The sequence below is a fragment of the Lissotriton vulgaris genome, chromosome 6, assembly GCF_964263255.1.
Source record: "Lissotriton vulgaris chromosome 6, aLisVul1.2, whole genome shotgun sequence".
NCBI classification, from domain to species: domain Eukaryota; kingdom Metazoa; phylum Chordata; class Amphibia; order Caudata; family Salamandridae; genus Lissotriton; species Lissotriton vulgaris.
In genome coordinates this window covers 1,253,493,159-1,253,519,161 of record NC_141694.1, presented here as the reverse complement: position 1 = coordinate 1,253,519,161, position 26,003 = coordinate 1,253,493,159, and the positions used below count along the sequence as shown (strand labels likewise).

General features: G+C 44.4%; 1 protein-coding gene across 1 annotated transcript in view; it reads right to left on the bottom strand.

The window, feature by feature from the left end:
* Positions 1-26,003, bottom strand: part of LOC147708713 (uncharacterized) — a 273,705-nt gene that overhangs the window by 181,348 nt on the left and 66,354 nt on the right. Inside the window, exon 10 of the mRNA XM_086925763.1 lies at positions 4,268-4,339. Coding sequence (XP_086781889.1) covers positions 4,268-4,339 — 72 coding nt within the window. The remainder of the gene's footprint in view (positions 1-4,267; positions 4,340-26,003) is intronic.

Genomic DNA, 26,003 nt, shown 5'->3' with positions numbered 1-26,003 from the left:
TTGTCAAACTTGCCAGGCAAGTGGGAAGAGTGGGAGGAAGCACACAGCTCCTCTCCAGCCCTTCCCTGTGATCAGCAACCCCTTTGGATGGGTGGGTGTTGACATTGAGGGGCCTCTGGACCCCAAGTCAGCCATGGGCAACAGTTTTATCCTGGTCCTGGTGGATCATGCTACCCGGTACCCGGAAGCCATCCCTCTCAGGACATTGACGGCCCCCGTGGTGAGACGTGCACTGATGGGTATTCTCTTCCATGTGGGGTTTCCCAGAGAGGTGGTGTCAGACCGTGGTACAAACTTCATTTCTAAGTATATGAAGTCCCTGTGACAGGAGTGTGGAGTAACTTATAAGTTCACCACTCCTTACTGCAGGAAGGTGGAATCTGACTACATGGTTGCCCCCACTTTTTTCTGGTGTTTTGATGGTTTTTGACTTAGTTTGGCTTGGATCCTTCTATTTAGGGCCCCAGTCTTTCTGCTTTCTCTTCTAAAATGATTCCTTTTTTTTTAATAAACTTTTTACTTTCCATCAGATAGTGCATGTTCATACAGTTGACATAAACTTTTCCATGCTCATGACGAGCTGAGCTCGTCATGAGGGACGGTGTTCCGGTGCTCATGACGAGCTCAGCTCGTCATGGGCCGTGGTACGCTCAGGTGCGGGGAGAATTCCCCTGCTGTGCGTTCCATGGGAACCAATGCACCTGTGACGAGCTAAGCTCGTCATGAGCACAGGAGCACTGTAGCTCATGACGAGCTCAGCTCCCCCCCAGCACAGCGGGGGAATTACCCCCGCAGCGAAGGGGATAAACAAATAAATTAATATGAATAAGCAAACATATTAATACATAGGCAAGAGAATAGTGAGAAACAAAAGAGAGGAAACAAATTGAAATTTCACAGTAACAGCATATGTAAGCAAAATGTTTTTTGGGGGGAAACACTTCTTATTTCATATTTAGCCAAATCCAGCTACCTTAAGCCATCCAGGGCCAATGGCCCCCACAGCACCTCTAATTTAACTAACGATTTGATGCCACTTGCCTTTGCCAGAGTTTCCTCTACACCATAAGTATCTCTGATAATCGCCCACCAATCCTCTGCCACCGGTGGTGTAGTAGAGACCCATGCCATGGCAATAGCCAGCCTAGCTGCAGCCATTAGAATCGTAAAGAGACCCGCTACTGCCGGATTACCATCTTTATATCCCAACATAATTTCAAGATCCGTGAGTGGGTGATCCAATCCTATTTTAGAATAAAGTATTTGCTCGATTTTCCTCCAGTACCTATTCAATTCTGGACATTCCATAAACATATATTTTCAGTTAGCAGCATACAGTCCACATTTGGGAGTGTAATACATCATGCAAGTAATACGTGTTTGCTGGAGCTGTTAGCTAACAGAATGGGCAGAGTCCTTAACATAGCCTAATACCTGTTCTATCATTCTAGGTGAGAGCATTGTCCCCAAGGTTTGAGTCCAACGTTCTGCTAATTTCTCATTGCCCAATGGTCTGAAACTATGTAGAAGAGCATACATTGAGCCAATGAGAGATTTAGACTTCTCCCTATAAATACAATCCCAGACTGTTGAATGTTTTATTTCTTTTACGGCCACATTAGAAGCAAGATAATCCCTAATCTGCAAATATTGTTAAAAAATGGCCCGGAAGTTTATAGGCCAGTCTTACATTTTCAAATGATTTAATACCTCTATCATTATATAAATCGCCAAAGCAGTTTACTCCATAGTTTGCCCAAATTTTACCCGCTTGATCCCTAAATACCTCAGGAAAAGTGGGATCCCCCACAAGGGGTAGTTTTTATGGAATATAAGTAGATTGCACCTAGTAGACATTGCTTTTACCCTTTTAAAATAGTTTGGATCTCTAATTCCATATAAAAATGTATCCCTCTGGTTCCCCAGCATAAATGTGAAGACAAAATCAGTCTGATCTAGGCCGACCAAACTACGAAAACGACCCGTAAAAGTGGCCCAGAAAAAGTCTTTGAAATCTGGGAATCCAAGCCCACCTTGATCATATGTAGCTTTAAGCAGCTCAATCGCCCTCCTCGGTTTTTTATATCCCCAAATAAAACTACTAAAAAACCCCTCTAATTTTAAAAAAAATATGTTGGGGACTTTCAAAGGAATAGAACGAAACAAAAATAGAAATGTAGGCAATATTTTCATTTTGATCAAGTTACATCTGCCTAACAGGCCTATAGGGATCCTATGTCAAATTCTTAACAATTTAATAGTTTCTTTTAGCAAGGATACATAATTTAAATCAATGATCTGATTAATCTTAGCTGTTATCTTTACTCCCAAGTAAGTTATAGTGATACAAGATCCGATAATGGAGTTCTGAATCCCGACAGTGGTAAGTACCTGAGTTTTGTCAGGATTCAATTTGTACCCTGCAACTTTGCAAAATCTGTATGCTTCTACCTTAATACTAATTGCAGCTTCCTCTGGGTTGATTGCATAGTCTGCAATATCGTCTGCATAGGCTGTGATCTTTAGTTTAGTATTTTCAGCTTTTAGAGGTTTAATTTGTGTGCACTTTCGTAGTGTGCCCAGAATTTCTGGTCTTTCAATACCATGTCCTGGTCTTAACATTAAGGAGTAAAAAGAATAAAATTAAGTCAGTAGATCTTGGTAATAGTGATGGTAGAGTTTGGTGGCTCTGGCAGAGGGCATGAAATTAACTGCATATATTTCTGAAAATGTTGTATTCCAAACGTTGTATCACAAAAGGCATCATAATTCTCATAGACTTGTTTGTAAAATATATGTAAAGGACACCATATTTCTACTTGTCAATGACATTAAGATGGGTACTGCCATTAAATATGTATTTACAAAGCTAAGGAAGGTCCTATTTACTTTAGTGCAGTTGAAGGTGTCATATAAGTTTTACAAACTTCAACTGCGCTAAACTAAATAGGAGTTGAAGTTTGTACAAGTCATCAGTCTGGGTCTACTCCAGTAAGAGAAAGCTTGCTTTCTGGTGGTGATGAAATAAACAGTTTCAAAGGTTTTCTTGGGATTTATATAATTTACCCAGAAGATCGTGGTGTCTTTTATATTGAGAGTGTGAATGCCTAGTTCAGCTGGTAATGTTGGAATCAAAAAAGAAAGAAGCAGAAGTGATTAACATAAAACCTTCCTCATACATTTTGGCTGTGTGTATATAGTACTATTGCATAAACTATGCTGTCTTGAGAAATATACATTGTAAATAGTCATCTATGTAAAGAATCATTTAGTGGCCTTTATTAACCTTGATGAAACAGCATTCATTTGAAGTTAACAAACCTTTGGAAACTTTAATCCAAAACTCAAAGAACTTTGTGCCACCTTTTTTCCAGTCGCAAACGGTTCGATTCTGCGATTCGGCCCATTTGCGACCGGAAACCGGCCTTTTCCGATGCATGAAGTCATTTCCATTTGCAAATTAGGTCATCGCAATTTTTTGCGATTACCTAAATAGCTAATGCATTGAGGGAATGTCAATTTGCAATTCCCTAAAGGCGATGCATCAGCTCTTTCCTAAATGCAAAGAGTGCCTTTAGGAAATGCTAATTACCATCAACTTCAAGTTGATGGTCATTTGCACATTCTTTGAAAAATGCACAAAAGTGCATATTTTAAAGTGAGATGTGGTGCACACACATGCCCTTAGGGCGGGTGTTTGCGCCACATGAGCACTGTTCCATTTTTTGGGGGGTGCATCAGGGGGGCCTTAGGCCCCCTGGCACCCTTGGAATTGCATTCGCAATTTGCGATTACCAATTTGGTAATCGCAATTTGCGAATGCATTTCCATTCATTCCTATGGGCCTGTAGGCTCATAGGAATGAATGGAGTAACATTCCCTAATAGCGTTTCACAATTTGCAAATCGCTATTAGATGATGTTAAGGAATCACAATTTATTTTGAGATTCCTATATGCATAGGGATTTGCGATTCCAAAATAGCAATTCCTCAAAAATCACTATTTAGGGATCGCAAATCCAAATGTTGATGCATGTGGCAGAGAAAGATGTAATCACTGTTGGGTAAAATCCATTGAGGGATGCGGCAGTAAGATAAGGCAATGTATGATAGAGCAGATTGTATACCATGGCAAGAAATTACTGTTTTTTTCGACTACACATTGATAGAAAACCAAAAAATAAAATGTACTGATGCAAAGAAAATACTCAAACACATGGTGAAGGAAATGCTCAAACACATGGTGGCCTTTGATGTCCCGTCTCACCCTTTCGCCAGAATAAGGAAGGAGGCTTCGGCTCTCGCTCATTATTGTGCCTGTGGGGAACCACTGTGGCTGCTGTAAAGGTAAAAATTGCATTAGGCAAAATATACTTTAAGACCCATTTTCACTTTCCACTCCAAACTCCCCCTCCATGACCACAACGAAAGACTCTCATTAAACCTTTGAGTGGCACCCAAGTTTAAGTAGGACCATGATCACACAGAGTTTGTTGCCAGCAACCTAGTTTCAAGTAAAACATGTAACAAAGGAGCTGACAAAATGATTTCGCTGTAAAGTCATATCTTTAGCCATGGTACCCTTAAGGGTTTAAAGGCTTTAAAGACCTGTGTCAGAGCAGTGTATTTGGCTAGTTTGCCTGTAGACATTCCATGAGTATAAATAGACTGTATAAAGTATTTTTCTGGCAGCAAGGATACATGTTCACCTTGTTAGTATGTAAGGGACTGGGCCGGTTCATAGCCAATGGAAAGAGGTGGACCCTAGTGAAATATACTAATTCAAAACAACAACTGTAAACTTGTAAGATTAATGAAAGTCACATAATTTTGCAGAGAAAGGTGAGGTATATCTTGACATGTGCAAAGTGAGGCACGTTTTCCTAAACATTAGTCTGGCTATGCAGTGTGTACTATTTATTGGTACTACATTCATGCATATATATATTTTTTTTTAATTGCACTATGATCTCACTGCCCATATTCATGGGTTCACTAATGATTAAGAGTGCCCTGAGAGTTCTTCTCTAGAGCTGATTTTAAGGTATTATCCACTATTGCCCACTGCAAAGTTTGTTAACATTAGTTAATACCATATACTGAGAGCATAACCCATTAATTGACTACTATGTATGTGAGGGGATAAGACATGTATAGAAAATTAAATTTTGCTAATGGTTATTTCAAGGCACGCTCTTTCAATTACTATTCTAAGGAAAAAAAACAACCAACGTTCATACAGGGTGCATCGATATGTTTACTTTGATGTTCCTCAAATTAGCTAGACATAGATTCCCCTCAAATGTGTTGCCACGAACAATAGAAATTCACTCCATACGGCCTCTCAGCATCAATCAATCACTAGATTTGTAGAGCACTTCTTGTCACCCGTGAGGGTATACAGCTGATGGCACTGTCCAGCTGATTAGCTGAATAGCCAGGTCTTTAGGGGCTCCCCATCTCATCAAAACTCTGGAACAGATGGGGCGGTCCGGAGATAATGGGGTAGCTCAATCCATGTCTTCCTTGCTAGGTGGGAGAAGGAGCGACCTCTGCATCTGCTACATAAGATGCGTGGTTGAAGGTTAGAGACGGAAGTGGAGTGGAGATGTCTGATGGGCTGATGGAAGGTCAGGCGATGGTTCAAGTAGGTGGGTGCGCAGTTGTGTAGGGCCTTGTATGCGGGGGCCAGGAGCTTGATACCCAGTGAAGTAGTGTGGCTCACTGGTTAGAGGCGGCAGACCCGAGAGCAGAGGACGGCCCGGGACCAGGGTTCGATTCCCGGCGCGGCAGGTTTCTGGACCAGGGTCAGCGGACTCGATAATTCTCTCGCCTCGGTGCCCACTCTGATCAGCGATCACACTCGGCAACTCTGGGCATTAGCTTGCCTCATCTTCACTAACGGCCCCACCAGACCGCCGGGGATGCCTGGTCTCACCCTGGAGATACCCATTAAGGGACCATCTCTCAGGGAAGCCAGGAAGGGTTTCGCAGCGGTCGAAGCGCCTTGGGACCCTACGGGTAAGTAGTGCGCTATATAAATGCCTATACATTTACATTTACATCTGTACAGGGAGCCAGTTGATTTCCCTGAGGTAGGGGGTGATGTGGGTTTGTCTAACGAGATCCATGGCGAGTCTGCCTTCTGTGTTCTGCATGGTCTGTAGTCGATTTGTAGCATGCTCATTGGGGGTCTGAGTTAAGAGGGCCACCAGGATGCATCCATGGGGGAGCTTTTGTTTCCAAAGATCTGTCCCTCTATCTTGTCTGTGTTGAGATTCAGGCAGTTGTCGTTCATCTATTTGGCAATGTTTGTAATGCAGTTGTTGAAGTCAGTCTTGGTGTTTGGTGGTATCTTCGGAGAGGGAGAGAATGAGTTGTGTGTCATCAGCATAGCATATGATACCAGTCCATGGTTTTTCTTTTATGATGCTGGGCAGAAGTGTCATATAAGTTTTAAAAAGGGTGGGGATGACCGAGGATCCTAGTCCACAGATGATTTCTTTGGTTCGAAGGTGAAGGGTAAAATTACTTTTTGCATTCTTCTGGTGAGGAGAGGCGATCCATCTGAGAGCAGCTCCTTGGATGCCTCTGTTGTGCAGTCTTGTAATAAGTGTGTGGTGGGAGCCACTACGTAGGCTGCCAAGAGGTCTCTCCTCTTTCTGAAGTTAGCAACTTTATTTTGTCTAATTTCTTTTAGAAGGGTTTCTGACGTTCAAGCGTTGGAGACTTCAAATAGATTCTATTCTCCTGAAGGGGTACATTGTAACATATGGAAAAGGACTAAAATAATGTCTGAGCCTGTTTTGTATCCTTTTTTTCCATGAGTGTGAAAAGCTATGTGTGGTAAAATGTATGAGAGTAAGGTGCTGGAGTTTAGGGCAGATGGTGAGGAACAGTTGTTACTGTCTAACGTCAAACCCTATAAGGAAGTCTCCATAGCCACTTTAGCTAATCGGGCAAGAGTAGTAATAAGTGAGGTAAGAGTAGACCTTTCCAGATATGGTGCCTATTCCTCAGAAGTGCAAAGGCTAGTAAGGTTTTCTGGGCAGGTAGTTTGCTAACAAATATTTTAAAAGTAGCAGATTGATCTAATGTGAATACTTTTGCAAAATGTTATTTAAGACCTGTGGCCACTGGATGGCTTTAAACTTGCAAAATGGTAGCCTTCAGAGGCTAACATTATCCCTTCCTCCTCACCCTACGAGGAGAAAATAAAAAAAATGTAAAAACAAAAAGAATGACTAGGATAAAGGTATTATTTAAGTTTGTTATCAGGTTTATAATTGATAGTGTTATAGCATCAAGTACTTGTGAATTCATTTTTTTTGCACAAAAAAAGTACAGCACAATTCACGCATTTTAATTTCCCAGATATAAAGTACATGTGCATTACAATGTCAGTACTTTTTATTTGTGCTTTTATGTCCTCAAAGGCTGAAATAAAGAATTTCTTTTGACTTTGCTTGAATTCTATTTGCAGACAACTTATTATAAAGCTTGACAGAAAATGAAGATGTTGTCCTGTTTTGTCGTAGCTTAAAGATGATGATGACTGTGTGCCCTGGATATACATATTGTCTGGACATTCTATTGCTTTATGATGTATTTTTGGTCTTTAAAGGGCTGCATGTTGCGGCAGCAATAGAAGGCCATTGCATGATTTAAACCTCGATTGTCTTTAATGGAATCAAAATTCTTCTTGTATGTTGATTGGAGAATCGCTATTCTGGCTTCGCCTAGGTTAAAGATGAGGTGAGGTCAAAAGCCAGCTGGGGTCCCTGATTGGACCGAGTTCATGATGGAGGCAGTGTCCTGTGGGGGGAGCTGTCCCCATTCAGTTAGTCGGATGTCTCTGGTGATAGCGGGGTTGTTGTGTTGCTTAAAGAAGTCAGTGGCCTTGGGCTAGGGTTTAAAGTATCTGTAGACGTTGCAAGGTTGTTGCAGAATTCCTGTGCGGGGGTAATGTTGTTAGTTGCCGCTGAGGGGTTGGAGAATTCTTTGACGCTGTTGAAGAGTTGTTTGCTGTTATTAGAGCTTGATTCAAAGCATGAGGGTAAGGCCTTTTTCTTCAATTCTCTCAACTGTCTGAATCAGAGGTTGAGGGTTGTGTTGAAGTTGGTCTTGTTGGTTGTGTCCTTGTTGGTGCGCATCTCCTTTCCAGTTGTTTACGGTGCTGTTTAGTTGTTCGGAGGTCTTCAGTGTCCCAGCTAGCCTACTTAGTGAACTTTCTGTGGGTTGTTGCCAATGGAAGCAAAGCTGTTGGTGCAGTTTCTGATGTTCTGGTCTGGGTTGTTGGAGGACATGAGGCGGGTGGTGTTGAGGGTATTGATCCATGTGTCCTTTAAGACTTTGCTTCAGCTGTAGTGGGGGGATTGGGTAGACTGGGGGCAGCAGTCAGTGAGCTGGTGATGTTGAGGTGAATGATGGAGTGGTCAGTCCAGGTGAGTTCTGTGGTGTGGTTGTACCTGAGGTTGTCACTGGAGATGAAGATTGGGTCTAGTGTGAGGCCTGCGGTGTGCATGGGGTCATGAGCGAGTTGGGTGAGTTGGATGTTGTTCATGCTGTCGAGGATGTTGGTAGTGTTGATGTCATTGAGATCAAACACAAACATAATGTCTTTTAACTGGCAATATTATCTACCCAATACAGTCTCATGAAGAGTATGAGGAGCATGTGCATATAAATCGTAAAATGTTCATTTGGTAAATTATGTTAGCCAACACATATCGAGCCCTCCTACTATGTCCTTGAGGGGCTTATGGCAAGGTCGACTGCAAACCTGTATAATGACCCTGTTGACTTGATTGTCCTTGAAGGCATTGTAAAATCACCATCAGAAGTGGTCACTTTTACTAAACTTATTCCCTCTACAATGGTAGGTAGGAGAAGTGAGGAATGCAATAGGAGAGATGAATAAGGAAGCAGAAATAAAGCGGTTTCTGACCTAGCAAATATGCGAAAGAGGAAAAGGGTAAATACTGGTAGGAAATCTTGGCATGGTGCGGTATTATGGGCTGACAAGAAATTATAGAAAAGGGATTGTGTAGAGACTGGGCTGTTTAGTTATGGATTGGAAGCAAGGGTTGGGAGATGAGATTGTACTTAGGAAAGATTCAATGTAAGAGAACTGCAAATAACATTCAAGGATGGCTACTGAAAGGCTGAGATACACAGGTACTTTATATCCATTAAAATACCCTTACTCTTACCAGTCTTCTCCCAGCAATATGGTGTGTGGGGTTGTATAACAGTGAGAAGCTTCTCTGTCTCATGGTGGTTCCAGAAGGCAATACAGGAAGCTGACAAGAAGACAAAAAGGATTTCAGACAAGATCAAGGCCAAGCCCAGCCTTTAGTAATGAGACCCACACTTCCTCTATGCCCACACATAAACACCCTTAACTTTGTCAGAATATAACAATTTTAATATTGCGCTACCATAATATTGTAGAAAAACTATGAACTAAAATATTGATAATTAAGTATATAACATTTAATTTAGATGACTTATTATTATTCTAACACCTACACTCCTTTAAGATGTAGATATCACTACGGTACCTATACACAGAGTTATGTTCATATGGTACTTCTTTGTACAGGCCTGACCCTAGAAAGTGCTCGCATCTCTTCGGTATTTGGACAAAATATCGGAAACACAAATGTTGTGGGACAGAATATCATGTCAAAAATATAGAGGACAAGAATATCATGTATGTCAGTTTCTAAGGGTAAGTAAAGTTTTGCTACATATAACTCCTCATATATGTACCTTGACGATATATCTATAAATCTTCAAGGTACGTAGATCTGGAGTTAAGAATAGTAAATTTACATTTACCTAGTTGCACTTACCTACTCGATATTCTTGTCCTCGATATTTTTGACACAATAGTCTGTACACACTCTATTTGTGTTTCTGATTTTGTCACTAATCAATCTCTTCAAATGTTCTTCCTGAAGTGACCTCTAATAGGAAGACTATCTTGTAAAATATGCTTGTAAATATTCCTCTATGTAAAGGATGGAGCAGTGGCTTTTGCTACCTTGCTGAAAGAATATTTGAAGTTTATAAACTTTTGAAATACTCAACCAGACCCTCCAGGATTTTGCATTTTGCAAAAAAGTCGCAAAATCTGCAGTTTTGTAAAAAGGCTGTTCTTTTTACAAAAGTGCCCACTACATTTGGGGAATGTGATCTGATGTTTTTTTTTGAGTGAAGAGGCTGACAAAAGGTTGTTAAAACATAATTGAAAGGGTCGTGAAAACATAACTTACAGATATTTTCGTCTCTCAGTTCCCAACTTTTTGGAAACTAGGACATCTTGTGGCCAGGGATGGTAATTGTTTTCAAAATATCTCTATTATAAAGTTCAAAGGTGAACAGTAGGTCGTACTTTTTTAAAGAGAAAGGAATCAAAACGAAGGGAAAGGGAAATGAGCACGCGTCTCTGGAAGAGAGTTAATGTGCTAGAAGTCAGGAAGTGGAGATTAAAGGCTCCAGGAGTGATTTGGGTGTCCTCTGGACAATTTACACTCCTCATTTAGTGGCCATAGCGAGTAAGGTTTATTTGGTTGGCCATCACTGAGCTAAGCATCATTAGTGTTGTGAGATTTGCATGAACCTGTGTGGAGTAATTTCTCTAAGAGATCAGATTTTTGTAGGTGTGGACATCATAAGTGTACTCCTACGTTCAGCCAGGGCCAAAACACAGGCCCCGACGGCCCATGCGGTGCAGGAGGCCCCAGGCCTTCTGCCTTCCTCCATTCAGCCAAAGAGCAATTTTTTTAGTATCAGATAAGTCTTTATTTCAAATCATGTCATAAAAGACAACATAAAAAAAACCATCATCAATACCTTAAAAGTACATTAAGCACAGCTGATTAATTGACAATTATACATAAATAAGGGCTTTTCACGCAACCTACTGGCAAAATCTGTCCTCTGATTATTCTTTATCAATAATTAAAAAGGTAGAAACTCAATTTAAAAGTAATAAGTTTTATCTAAAAATCTTTAAAAAAAATAAAAAAAATAAAGGACAATTCATTTTACATAATAAGGAGGAGACATTTAAACATTTGGGACAACAGCTGATTTTAGTTTGGTCCCTCGAATTGCCCACATCCAATTGAGAAATTTAGACACAGCAATAATTAGGCTTTCCGAACAGTCTGTTTTAAAAATCCGTAGGGCCTCAGTTCCTTTTTTGATACCTTTTTGAAGACATACTGGCCTAAGCCACCTAAGCCGCGGCAGTTTGTACACAGGGCATATTAACAATATATGAGCTAGACTTTCCAGTTGTGAACTACAAAAGGGACACATAGCATCATTACCAGAGGACTATTTACTTGCAAAGGTATTAATTAACAGGGTACCTACCCTATATTGATGGAACCGTGTCCGGTCCTCAGGGATTGTAATAAAATCCCAATATGGTTCATAAGCTGGTAAGTGTTTAAGCTCAAGAAACTCCCTATGTAGTGAAGAGGTGGAACATCTTTGGAATTTTGTGTTGTGACCATCGACCAGTATAGTTTCTTAAGAATCTTGCGTGATGGAAAAATATTGTGCGCTGGGTTATCCCATAGCTCAGCCAAGCCCATGGCATTATAAATAGCCTTGGATTAACGAAACCATTTTATTCTATTGGCTGTGTCCATGTTCCTAACTTCAAGGAGTGCTTGGGCATAGTGGGAGAGCTCTGGGGTAACCCAGATCCTCGGCCAGTATGCTATGGGTCTAAAGCGCGCTACATCCTCTAATCTCTGGCAGCCCAGGTCAAGATAGAGCAGCAAAAGCGGGGTAGATGGTGGGAGCCTCGCTATTCCTCATACAAATTTATTTTGGGCATTTGTCAGTTCAGAGATGTTACATGACCCCCATAGTTCGGCCCCATGCAATATAGATGCTCGTATTTTTGTGTCATAGATTTTTAGTGCCGGAGATATGGGTTGGGTGGCCGAAGAGCGCAGTTCTCTCAAGAGAACTCCCGCCAGCTGGGCATGTCTAGTAGCTAGTTGATTAATGTGTGGTTTCCAATCCAGCCTTGAACCCAGTGTGATACCCAAGTATGAGAACAAATGGGTTTGCTCTAGCAACTCCCCATTCATTATTGCTCTTCCTTTCACTTGCTTATACCTATGCATTACCATAAATTTGGTTTTAGACACATTGATGGTAAGGCCATAGTCACTACAGAAGGTCTCAAACCGCCCGATTGCTCTCTGGAGCCCTTGTTGGGTCTTGGATATTAAAAGAGTGTCATCTGCGAACATCAACAGGGGTATAGACTCACCACAGAGCTTGGGTGCATCCGTAGGAAAATCCCTGTAGTAGTCGGTAACCCTGTTGATGTACAGAGAAAAGAGCAATTAATATTGGTGGTATAAGGGAGACTCAGGGGCCCTTCATCACAATCTGCAGGGGGGTGTACCTGCTATTTTCTTTAGGGCAGAGCCGCGGGCTGGACACTGCTTCACTACTGCTTGTGGCTGGGCCAGGCTCCGCTGAGACCCCTGTGCATTGTACTCTGCTTGGGGATTGTGCTCTGGGCTGGGTCTCGCTCTGCTGCTTCCCTGGCTGGGCTAGGCCCCGCAGAGTAACTGCATCCTGGTTGGGGGCTGTATTCCGGGCCGGGCTTTGCTCCGCTCTCCAACTGGCCAGGCCTGGCTCCGCCAAACACTCTGACTACACCTCAGAGCAATCTCGCAAAACGCCAGTACCAAGAGCCAGGAGGCGTATAAAGGGGAATTTGGGGCCGAGTTCCCTGTTTACCTGCTATTTTCTTTGGGGCTGATCCGAGGACTGGACACTGCTTCACTACTGCTTCTGGCCGGGCCTGGCTCCGCCGAGTCCCCTGTGCATTGTATTCTGCTTGGGGATTGTGCTCTGGGCTGGGTCTCGCTCCGCTGCTTCCATGGCCGGGCTTGGCTCCGCCGAGTGACTGCATCCTGGTTGGGGGCTGTATTCGGGGCCGGGCTTTGCTCCGCTCTCCAACTGGCCGGGCCTGGCTCCGCCAAACACTCTGACTAAACCTCCCAGCAATCTCACAAAACGCCAGGACCGAGCGCCAAGAGACGTATATAGGAGAATTTGGGGCCGAGTTCTCTGTGTACCTGCTATTTTCTTTGGGGCTGAGCCGCGGGCTGGACACTGCTTCACTACTGCTTCTGGCCGGGCCTGGCTCCGCCGAGTCCCCTGTGCATTGTATTCTGCTTGGGGATTGTGCTCTGGGCTGGGTCTCGCTCCGCTGCTTCCCTGGCCGGGCTTGGCTTCGCCGAGTGACTGCATCCTGGTTTGGGGCTATATTCCGGGCCGGACTTTGCTCCGCTCTCCAACTGGCCGGGCCTGGCTCCGCTAAACACTCTGACTACACCTCCCAGCAATCTCACAAAACGGCATTGCCAAGCGCCTGGAGGCGTATAAAGGAGAATTTGGATCCCCGCCACGCGAGATGTGCGGGACGCGCCGGGACAAGGGTGGGCCGTCTGAGGCCGTAAGAGGCCAGAGGAGGCTGGGCTGGGCCACCCCCTTAACATCTCTACTATTTTCCCTGGAATTGATTCATACCCAAAGGTACTTTTAAAAATCACTCCATCTTGGACATTTAATTTAATTACTCTAAAACTTTTCGCCGCAGGACCGTCAATGCAAATATTTTTTCTTGCTATCAGTCCTTTTTTAATATTGTGGGGCGTAGGTATTAAGTATTGTGCATTGTGGGATTTGTCCACCTGGTTATAAGAATGTGCGACAAGGGTAAAAATACTAAGCCTGCTACCTCTCACCCCATGACTAAGCACCAGGCTGCCACGTCACTACCTCTCCCAAGCCTCACTGCCATTGATAAGATGCTACAGAAGACGATCGGGGTAGTGGCATCTGCCATAGAGAATACTGAGAGGCGATTATCAATTACTCGGGCCATCCCCCCTCTCCAGTCTGTAGGGGATTTTTCAGCAGTTGCTGTTATTCCCCCTGACTTCAGTTCTTCCCTTATGTGCTCTTTTGCAGAGCTGCCCTGTGCACAGATTGTTCTTGATGTAAATGATACCCCAGAGGATGCCAATTCCCCTCCACACCCTGTAGCCAGAAAAGTCCCCAAACCGCGCCTGAGAAGTAAGAAAATTAAACTTGTAAAAAAATTAGCTAAAAGATCCACGACCCTACCTGACTGTGCACAGGTTGCTGCTGGTCCTTCACTGTCCTCTGTGGGAACTCCTGTTTGGGTCACTCATCTATTATCTGATTTCGAAGCTCATATGGAACAGATTATTGGTTCACATTTTAAATCACTGACATCTAGGCTTGATAGATTAGTTTCCACCATCAACAATATAGGTCTAGGGAGAACCCAGCCGATTAGTCCATCGGAGAATCCTAGAACTATTAAGCCCACTTCCACTTTCAACCCTAAAACTCTACCAGCCAGTAAAATATACCAGCAGTACCAGCTCGGGTAAATGGCAATTCTACCCCTGACACTATTCTACCTCTGCCCAGGGTTGGAAAAGTAGACACTGGAAATACCACAGTGCCGAGGGGGGCCACTGAAGTCAGAGCAAACTTACTGGACCAACAAGCCCAAGCTAGCAGAAATACTTCAGATGAAGGGTCTCCAGCTGTCCTGCCCTCCCTTGATGTCCCTCCTGAGTCTCTACCATATGTTGTGGTCCTTGCTGGGGTTCCTCCTTTAAGCCAGGGAAAAAGTGAGGATCATTTTGAATTAAAAAATACATGTATACAATGGCTTAACTCCAACAGGACTCTCCCCCCTAATGTCTCTGGAGAAATATTGTGTGTTAGAAGAGTAGACTGGATTGGGACTGGACCTAAAAGTATTGCAGGAAACTGTGTTGTGATTAACTTTAGGAACACACGCTCTGTAAAATACATCTGCAGCAGGTCGCCATCCTGGTCTAACACCCAAATTTTCCCCCTACACTTGTCATATTTCTATCCCACTCCCCAGCGGAGAACTGGACAGAATAGCGGTATGCGACAAGAGGGGGGGCCAGAACCTCTTACCACCCAGAATCCAACAGGGAATAACATCCTGGGAGGGCTATCAGACGTATATTCCCTTGCTTTCACTATTCCCTCAAAGAAATAGATTTAGCATGTTGGAACAGGTCGACTGACGCCCTGTGAAGCAGAGTCCCTTACACCAAATACGTAGCAGTCTGGGCATCCAAACAGCGATATTGGTGGGTAATGGTGACAGTAGTATACCTGAGAACCTAACAACATATAACAACATCACAGAGGGTGAGATGGAATCGGGGGCAGGTACTACGCATGTGGGGGTCTGTCCTTCCTCCGAGGAAATGCTAAGAGGTGAGGCAAGGGAAAAGACACCAGAGCCCAAGATCCTATTGTGTAGTACTGGGCCTGACCAATGTAAGGGTGAACCATCAATAAACATCAGGCCAGTTGATAGAGGTATACAAATATTGTCCTGGAATGTGGCCGGGATGAAAAAGAAACTGGCTTTACCTGAATGGGGCTCATTTATGGCAATGCACAACATTTGCCTGATGCATGAAACATGGGCACTGGAGGAAAGTGTAAGGGCCGGCGTTGCCACTTTTGATATCCTGGCGACAACTAGGGGTAGGGGGAGACCCTAGGGTGGCCTGTCAATATTGGTGGGCACGCATTTGGGTATCCAGGCAGTTCAAATATCAACTAACTCGCTTGATGTCCAATTCGTTCTTTTAACACCTCAAGATAGGCCCCAGGTGGCCATATTAAACATCTATTCAAGACCTCTTAAGAGTGGTCAAGAATCTGATACTATTGAACATTAAAGCAGGTTATACATTCACTCGACCCTTTACTCGCCCTAATAGTTGGAGGCGACTTCAACTGCCAGTTTGAGCCCCTCGTGATTTCAGATATGGGAGAGCTGGATGATGAAGACCCGTTCTGGCATGTTCCCAATCCGCAGATCCCTACTGTCAGAGCATGGACCCCATTGGTCCTTCAAATTAAGTCTTTCTCCCTCTCAATGTCTCTGCGGGCGTGTAATAAGAAATTGGAGGCCGACAGACCGGGATCAGTCACTTTTAACAGACTGGGGCAAACTTCTATCATTGACTATATAATGATGGAAGCCAGACATTGGGATACATTGCTGGAATTTAGGGTCTACCCACGACAAGATAGTGACCACAATGCCCTTGTCTTAACACTCAAACCTGGGAGTTTTGGGCTAACAAAGCCTGCTCCTGATTCTAAAGGTCCGCTGTTGCCACTTTTGAATTCTAACAACAGGCAGAGGGTTAAATGGCCCTACCTCCAGGACTCCCCCATGAAACTCGCTGAAATATACCAGATAGCAATACCGCTGCTAACAGATATAGGGGATATAGGCATTGACAATTTGGATCTAGACTCCCAGGGTACAGCTGTGGAAATTCACAAACAGCTGGCTGTCAGGCTTGTGGATGTGTTTAGTCCTGTGGGAAGGGAAAAATCCCACCAGGCCAGGATACATCCCTGGTATGACGCCGCCTGTAGGAAAGCAAAAAAAGATTTGCTTTCTGCAATAAATAATAAAGATAGAATTAACATTAAGAAAATCCGCCTGGACTATAAAATGGCCATTATCAGGGGAAAGAAGCAATGGGAGGAGAACAGATGGGATGAGCTTAGATCTGCACTCTCACAAAAGGACTCCAAGTCGTTTTGGACTATTTTGAGTTCTGGTGTGAGCGCTGGAGGAATGGCTACAACCCTGAATATAGCACCGCAGTGTGGGAAGGGCACTTCGGTGCGCTATATGCCAATTCGGGCGAAGAAACCATACTCCCCCCCAATCCCGATCCTCTCCAGGAGCATAAACCGGTGGGGACGGAAGATTTGGTCTTAAGGGAAACTGTGGCATGTCCCCTGTTGGCCGTCCCGGGGCCCAGCCACGAGTATCGACTGGTGGGGTCCTTGGATGGTGATCAGAGGCAGGATTCCCGGCTTGTTGGGGACGTGTATCATCTAGAACGGCCTGAAGAAATTACTCTGAAGGAGGTTGAGTCTGCAATAGCAAGACTATTACCTAACAAGGCCCCCGGCCTAGATAAAATCCCTGGGGATTTATTCCAATCCCAACCCAAAATATGGGCACCGTATCTGGTGGTTTTGTATAAGGCAATTCTTAGGGGTATTGACCCGCCAGATACTTGGCTTGGAGCCGAGATCGTCCCTATCTTTAAGAAAGGCTGCCCATTAACCCCATCAAACTATAGGCCTATTAGTCTCATAGACACCGCACAGAAACTAATGGGCAGGATCATCCTAGATAGGATCCAGGGGTGGATGGAAGAAAATTAGATACTGACCACACTCCAGGCTGGGTTTAGGACGGGTATTTCAACTTTGGATCAAATATTTCGGCTGCAGGTCTTATTTTGGAAAACGGTGAGAGTGGAGGGTGGCAGCCTCTATCTCATCTTTGTTGACCTGCGGGCCGCTTTCGACCTAGTTCCAAGGGAAAAATTATGGAAAGTCTTAGCAGAACTGGGTCTCCCATCCTATCTATTGAACATCCTAATTAGGCTTCACACTAGAAACTATGCCCAAGTTAGGTGTGGGAGGCACGGAGATCTCTCGGCACGTTTCCCCGTTTCGAAGGGTGTACGCCAGGAGTGCGTCTTGGCGCCAACGTTATTTTGTCTTTACATCAATGGCCTTGTGGACCATTTAATTGGTGTAATTGACAATGACGCCCCTAGGCTGACACCTTGTTGCTATCTAAAACATCATTGGGCATCCAGCGCACCCTGGACGGCTTTGCAGCATTCTGTGCTTCACGAGGATTGGAGATAAACTTGGACAAGACCAAGTTTATGATTTTCAATCCCCCAAAGCAGACCCGCCCGAACCCCATTCTCAATGGTTCTGCCTTAGAAAGAGTTAAGACTTTTGTCTATCTGGGCATTACCTTGACGGAAAATTTTGACTGGGGTTCCCAAATTTCCAAATCAGCTCTTAGGTTACCCCAAGTAATGGGGGGCATTAGCAAAGTCCACAGATTTTCGGATTTCAAGCCGGCAGCCCCGGTCATTGAAATATATCGACTCCAGGCTAGAATGGCCTCGACGTATGGTGCAGAACTTTGGGGCCATAAAAATACATCTAATCTCCTGAGGGTCGAGCAGGGCTTTATGAGGAGCCTTTTGGGCTTGCCACCAAGCACACCACTCATTCCTCTATGTCTTGGCCTGGGGCTGGAATAAATAGAAGAACTAGTAGCAGCACGGCCCATGCTCTACTCGAAGAGACTTTGGTCAGTGCCTGAACTGACTCCATATAGAGGAATTTTTAGAGGTCTGGGCTCTTCTAAAAGGAAAGAACATTCCGTGGCTGCACCACATCAAGACTCTTAGCATCAGGATTAGTCTGTCTGAACTCTGGGAGACCCCGGAGGTGTGTTGCTCGGGGATATCCAAATTGGAACTCAAAAGTCAGCTGAGGCAGCAGAGCCCATTAGCCTTACAGAGATCAGGTTCCCTAGGAAGACTGTCAGCAGAGTTCCTCCTGGTGAAAACTGAATTGCGAGCGTAGGAATTCATAGATGTAATTTATCCACCCCTTGCAAGGAAGCTTTACATCCAGTTAAGGCATGGCAGTCTACCACTCAGAGCATTCAGCTGTAAATGGGCAAAATCAGAAAATATAGCCTGCCCGGCATGTAACTATAAGTGCCAAGATGTTTGCCATGTTATGTTTTTTTTCCCTGCGTATGAAACTATAAGGAAATGCTGGCTGATTCCGTTATGTAGGAATCCAGGGTTCAGATATTGTATTCAGGCATGTAGGGTCTTAACGTATGATACTCACCCCCCCCCCCCCCCCATTGTTTTTGCTGTATCTCGTTTTCTATTTGGCATGTAGCGTAAAAGAAAATGTTTTGGATAAATTCTTGTGTTTAATTGTGTCCAATTATGAATTTTAAACTTTCAGGTCTTGATAACTATCTAGTTTAATCTATTTTTAATATTGACCGGTCTTCTATTTATTGTTTTACTGACTTGTGCTCTTTTGTATGTATTTTACTTGCACTTTTATGGTCTTTGACCGAAATAAAGTTATCTAAAAAAAAAAAAAGATTCAATGTAAGAGAACTGCAAATAACATTCAAGGATGGCTACTGAAAGGCTCAGATACACAGCTCCTTTATATCCATTAAAACACCCTTACTCTTACCAATCTTCTCCCAGCAATATGGTGTGTGGGGTTGTATAACAGTGAGAAGCTTCTCTGTCTCATGGTGGTTCCAGAAGGCAATACAGGAAGCTGGCAAGAAGACAAAAAGGATTTCAGACAATATCAAGGCCAAGCCCAGCTTTTAGTAATGAGACCCACACTTCCTCTATGCCCACAAATAAACACCCTTAACTTTGTTTGTCAGTATATAACAATTTTAATATTGCGCTACCATAATATTGTAGAAAAACTATTAACTTAAATATTGATAATTAAGTATATAAAATTTAATTTAGATGACTTATTATTATTCTAACACCTACACTCCTTAAAGATGTAGATATCACTACGGTACCTATACACAGAGTTATGTTCATATGGCACTTCTTTGTACAGGCCTGACCCTAGAAAGTGCTCGCATCTCTTCGGTATTTGTACAAAATATCGGAAACACAAATATTGTGGGACAGAATATCATGCCAAAAATATAGAGGACGAGAATATCATGTATGTCAGTTTCTAAGGGTAAGTTAAGTTTTGCTACATATAACTCCTCATATATGTACCTTGACGATATATCTATAAATCTTCAAGGTACGTAGATCTGGAGTTAAGAATAGTAAATTTACATTTACCTAGTTGCACTTACCTACTCGATATTCTTATCCTCGATATTTTTGACACAATAGTCTGTCCACACTCTATTTGTGTTTCTGATTTTGTCACTAATCAATCTCTTCAAATGTTCTTCCTGAAGTGACCTCTAATAAGAAGACTATCTCGTAAAATATGCATTGTAAATATTCCTCTATGTAAAGGATGGAGCAGTGGCTTTTGCTACCTTGCTGAAAGAATATTTGAAGTTTATAAACTTTTGAAATACTCAACCAGACCCTCCAGGATTTTGCGTTTTGCAAAAAAGTCGCAAAATCTGCAGTTTTGTAAAAAGGCTGTTCATTTTTATAAAAGTTCCCACTACATTTGGGGAATGTGATCTGATGTTTTTTCTGAGTGAAGAGGCTGACAAAAGGTTGTGAAAACATAATAGAAAGGGTCGTGAAAACATAACTTACAGATATTTTCGTCTCTCAATTCCCAACTGTTTGGAAACTAGGACATCTTATGGCCAGGGATGGTAATTGTTTTCAAAATATCTCCATTATAAAGTTCAAAGGTGAACAGTAGGTCGTACTTTTTTAAAGAGAAAGGAATCAAAACGAAGGGAAAGTGAAATGAGCACGCGTCTCTGCAAGAGAGTTAATGTGCTAGAAGTCAGGAAGTGGAGATTAAAGGCTCCAGCGGTGATTTGGGTGTCCTCTGGACAATTTACACTCCTAATTTAGTGGCCATAGCGAGTGAGGTTTATTTGGTTGGCCAGCACTGAGCTGACAGCTAAGCATCATTAGTGTTGTGAGATTTGCATGAACCTGTGTGTAGTAATTTCTCTAAGAGATCAGTTTTTTGTAGGTGTGGACATCATAAGTGCACTCCTACTTACATTCATTCTCAGCCACAGCCAGGGCCAAAACACAGGCCCGACGGCCCATGCGGTGCAGGAGGCCCCAGACCTCCTGCCTTCCTCCATTCAGCCAAAGAGCAATTAATATTGGTGGGATAAGGGAGACTCAGGGGCCCTTCATCACATTCTGTAGGGGGGTGTACCTGCTATTTTCTTTGGGGCTGGCCGCCAGCTGGACACTGCTTCACTACTGCTTCTGGCCGGGCCTGGCTCCGCCGAGTCCCCTGTGCATTGTATTCTGCTTGGGGATTGTGCTCTGGGCTGGGTCTCGCTCCGCTGCTTCCCTGGCCGGGCTTGGCTCCGCCGAGTGACTGCATCCTGGTTGGGGGCAGTATTCTGGGCCGGGCTTTGCTCTGCTCTCCAACTGGCCGGGCCTGGCTCCGCCAAACACTCTGACTACACCTCCCAGCAATCTCGCAAAACGCTAATACCAAGAGCCAGGAGGCCTATAAAGGGGAATTTGGGGCAGAGTTCCCTGTGTACCTGCTATTTTCTTTGGGGCTGAAACGCGGACTGGACACTGCTTCACTACTGCTTCTGGCCGGGCCCTGGCTCCGCCGAGTCCCTTGTGCATTGTATTCTGCTTGGGGATTGTGCTCTGGGCTGGGTCTCGCTCTGCTGCTTCCCTGGCCGGGCTTGGCTCCGCTGAGTGACTGCATCCTGGTTGGGGGCTGTATTCCGGGCCGGGCTTTGCTCCGCTCTCCAACTGGCCGGGCCTGGCTCCGCCAAACACTCTGACTACACCTCCCAGCAATCTCGCAAAACGCAAGTACCGAGCGCCAGGAGGCGTAAAAAGGAGAATTTGTGGCCGAGTTCCCTGTGTACCTGCTATTTTCTTTGGGGCTTAGCCGCGGGCTGGACACTGCTTCACTACTGCTTCTGGGCGGGCCTGGCTCCACCGAGTCCCCTGTGCATTGTATTCTGCTTGGGGATTGTGCTCTGGGATGGGTCTCGCTCCGCTGCTTCCCTGGCCGGGCTTGGCTCCGCCGAGTGACTGCATCCTGGTTGGGGGCTGTATTCCGGGCCGGGCTTTGCTCCACTCTCCAACTGGCCGGGCCTGGCTCCGCCAAACACTCTGACTACACCTCCCAGCAATCTCGCAAAACGGCAGTACCAAGTGCCAGGAGGCGTATAAAGGAGAATTTGGATCCTCGCCACACGAGACGCGCGTGGGACGCGCTGGGAAAAGCCCAGGATAAGGGCGGGCCGTCTGCGGCCGTCAGAGGCCAGAGGAGGCTGGGCTGGGCCACCCCCTTAACATCTCTCCTATTTTCCCTGGAATTGATTCATACCCAAAGGTACTTTTAAAAATCACTCCATCTTGGACATTTCATTTTAATTACTCTAAAACTTTTCGCCGCAGGACTGTTAATGCAAATATTTTTTCTTGCTATCAGTCCTTTTTTAATATTGTGGGGCGGAAGTATTAAGTATTGTGCATTGTGGGATTTGTGCACCCGGTTGTAAGAATGAGAGACAAGGGTAAAAATACTAAGCCTGCTACCTCTCGCCCCATGACTAGGCACCAGGCTGCCATGGCACAACCTCTCCCAAGCCTCACTGCCATTGATAAGATGCTACAGAAGACGATCGGGGTAGTGGCATCTGCCATAGAGAATACTGAGAGGCGATTATCAATTACTCCGGCCATCCCCCCTCTCCAGTCTGTAGGGGATTTTTCAGCTGTTACTGTTAATCCCCCTGACTTCAGTTCTTCCCTTATGTGCTCTTTTGCAGAGCTGCCCTGTGCACAGATTGTTCTTGATGTAAATGATACCCCAGAGGTTGCCAATTCCCCTCCACACCCTGTAGCCAGAAAGGCCCCCAAACCCCGCCTGAGAAGTAAGAAAATTAAACTTGTAAAAAACTTAGCTAAAAGGTTCACGACCCTACTTGACTGTGCACAGGTTGCTGTTGGTCCTTCTCTGTCCTCTGTGGGAACTCCTGTTTGGGTCACTCATCTAATATCTGATTTCGAAGCTCATATGGAACAGATTATTGGTTCACATTTTAAATCACTGACATCTAGGCTTGATAGATTAGTTTCCACCATCAACAATATAGATCTAGGGAGAACCCAGCCGATTAGTCCATCGGGGAATCCTAGAACTATTAAGCCCACTTCCACTTCCAACCCTAAAATTCTACCAGCCAGTAAAAATATACCAGCTGTACCGGCTTGGGTAACTGGCAATTCTACCCCTGACACTATTCTACCTCTGCCCAGGGTTGGAAAAGTAGACACTGGAAATACCACAGTGCCGAGGGGGGCCACTGAAGTCAGAGCAAACTTATTGGACCAACAAGCCCAAGCTAGCAGAAATACTTCAGAGGAGGGGTCTCCAGCTGTCCTGCCCTCCCTTGATCTCCCTCCTGAGTCTCTACCATATGTTGTGGTCCTTGCTGGGGTTCCTCCTTTAAGCCAGGGAAAAAGTGAGGATCATTTTGAATTAAAAAACAAATGTATACAATGGCTTAACTCCAACAGGCCTCTCTCCCCTAAAGTCTCTGGAGAAATATTGTGTGTTAGAAGAGTAGACTGGATTGGGACTGGACCTAAAACTATTGCGGGAAACTGTGTTGTGATTAACTTTAGGAACACACGCTCTGTAGAATACATCTGCAGCAGGTCGCCATCCTGGTCTAACACCCAAATTTTCCCCCTACACTTGTCATATTTCTACCCCACTCCCCAGCGGAGAACTGGACAGAATAGAGGTATGCGACAAGAGGGGGGCCAGAATATCTTACCACCCAGAATCCAACAGGGAATAACATCCTGGGAGGGCTGTCAGACGTATATTCCCTTACTTTCACTATTCCCTCAAAGAAATAGGTTTAGCATGTTGGAACAGGTCGACTGATGCCCTGCGAGGCAGAGTCCCTTACCCCAAATATGTAGCAGTCTGGGCATCCAAACAGCGATATTGGTGGGTAATGGTGGCAGTAGTGTCCCTAAGAACCTAACAACATATAACAACATCACAGAGGGTGGGATGGATTCGGGGGCAGGTACTACGCATGTGGGGGTCTGTCCTTTTTCCAAGGAAATGCTAAGAGGTGAGGCAAGGGAAAAGACACCAGAGCCCAAGATCTTATTGTGTAGTACTGGGCCTGACCAAAGTAAGGGTGAACCATCAATTAACACCAGGCCAGTTGATAGAGGTATATAAATATTGTCCTGGAATGTGGCCGGGATGAAAAAGAAACTGGCTTTACCTGAATGGGGCTCTTTTATGGCAATGCACGACATTTGCCTGATGCATGAAACATGAGCACTGGAGGAGAGTGTAAGGGCCGGCTTTGCCACTTTTGATATCCTGGCGACAACTAGGGGTAGGGGGAGACCCTCGGGTGGCCTGTCAATATGGATGGGCACGCATTTGGGTGTCCAGGCAGTTCAAATATCAACTAACTCGCTTGATGTCCAATGCATTCTTTTAACACCTCAAGATAGGCCCCAGGTGGCCATATTAAACATCTATTCAAGACCTCTTAAGAGTGGTCAAGAATCCGATACTATTGAAACATTAAAGCAGGTTATACATTCACTCGACCCTTTAGTCGCCCTAATAGTTGGAGGCGACTTCAACTGCCAGTTTGAGCCCCTCGGGATTTCCGATATGGGAGAGCTGGATGATGAGGACCGGTTCTGGCATGTTCCTGATCCGCAGATTCCTACTGTCAGTGCATGGACCCCATTGGTCCTTCAAATTAAGTCTTTCTCCCTCTCAACGTCTCTGCGGGCGTGTAATGGGAGATTGGAGCCCGACAGACCGGGATCAGTCACGTTTAACAGACTGGGGCAAACTTCTATCATCGACTATATAATGATGGAAGCCAGACATTGGGATAAATTGTTGGAATTTAGGGTCTACCCACGACAAGATAGTGGCCACAATGCCCTTGTCTTAACACTCAAACCTGGGAGTTTTGGGCTAACAAACCATGCTCCTGATTGTAACAACAGGGTTAAATGGCCCTTTCTCCAGGACTCCCCCATGAAACTCGCTGAAATATACCAGACAGCAATACCGCTGCTAACAGATATGGGGGATATAGGCATTGGTTAATCAAAAGGGAAGGATCACTTGTCCTGCTCAACCTTGAGTGTACAGGACTGGTAAGGGGTGTCCCAATAAAAAGACCCTCATGCACGTGATGGGTAAGGTGGGTTCAGTGCGGTATATCTTGATTCTCCGCTTTGCTATCACGTGTCTGCATAATCATAAGGTCTAGTTTCGGTATGCAGCCTCCACCCGGAGGTATTTTACCCAAGGTTGGTGCAGTAGTGAGCCAGAAATAAAAATAGAAATATTAAAAAGACCAAAAAGCTCAGAAAAGGTAAATTTATTCAGTCTGGTTCATGGTCTAGTACACTCTGTTACAGTGCAACTTGTTTACTTGGTAATGGGTAGTAGTTGCACTTAGAGTTAAGAAATTACAAAAATAGGGAGGGGGGTGACTGAACATAGGTCGACATGTTTCTGCCTTGATTGCCTGGTATTTAGGGCTTACGGGCATTCATCAGGACCAGTGATAAGTGAGGTGGGGGTTAAAAATTCAAGTGCTCAGAAAAGTGAAAAAAGGAAGAGGGTTATTGACCTGTTCCTATGTTTGGAGGTCTTATGGTACCTGTAACGAGTAAACACAAGTTTGCAACACTCATACAGGGAGGGGAATAGTGGAGGGACACACGTTAAGCAAAAGTTTGCTTCTCATATCCAACAATTGTAAACAACTATAAAATGACAATACTTTACAGGACCGGTTACTGTCTACGATAGTTTCAACTTACTCTACTACTTTCCTGTCTCATGCAGTAGGCTATAGCATGCTGGTGGAAAAACGAGCATGCATCTCTTGTGAGTATCACATCGTCTGGTGCTCGTAAAGGTTTGCGCTAAATGTGATCAACTCTGTCGTGTTTCCTATTAAATTGTGAAAAAAACACACTTAAAAATGCACAGAATCTTAGTGGGCATCGCGTATTTAATACGTGGAGCTAGGTGCATTAATGCGGATATACAGCGTAGTGCACGATGGACTGATTCGCATGCGTATGGGAAAAGGGGCATTGTGACTGTCGGCGTGTTGTGGCTTTACCTCGCGCAAATGTTATGCACACTCCAATCGGTGGTAAGGCTCTGAGGAGGGGCTATGAGGAAAGAAGAAAGGCAGAAGGATTCTGAAAATTAGACAGAACGCCATTCAATACTTGCGGTTTTGATGGGAGCGCATTCGCGATGTTTTGGCGTCTACCTATTGCGCC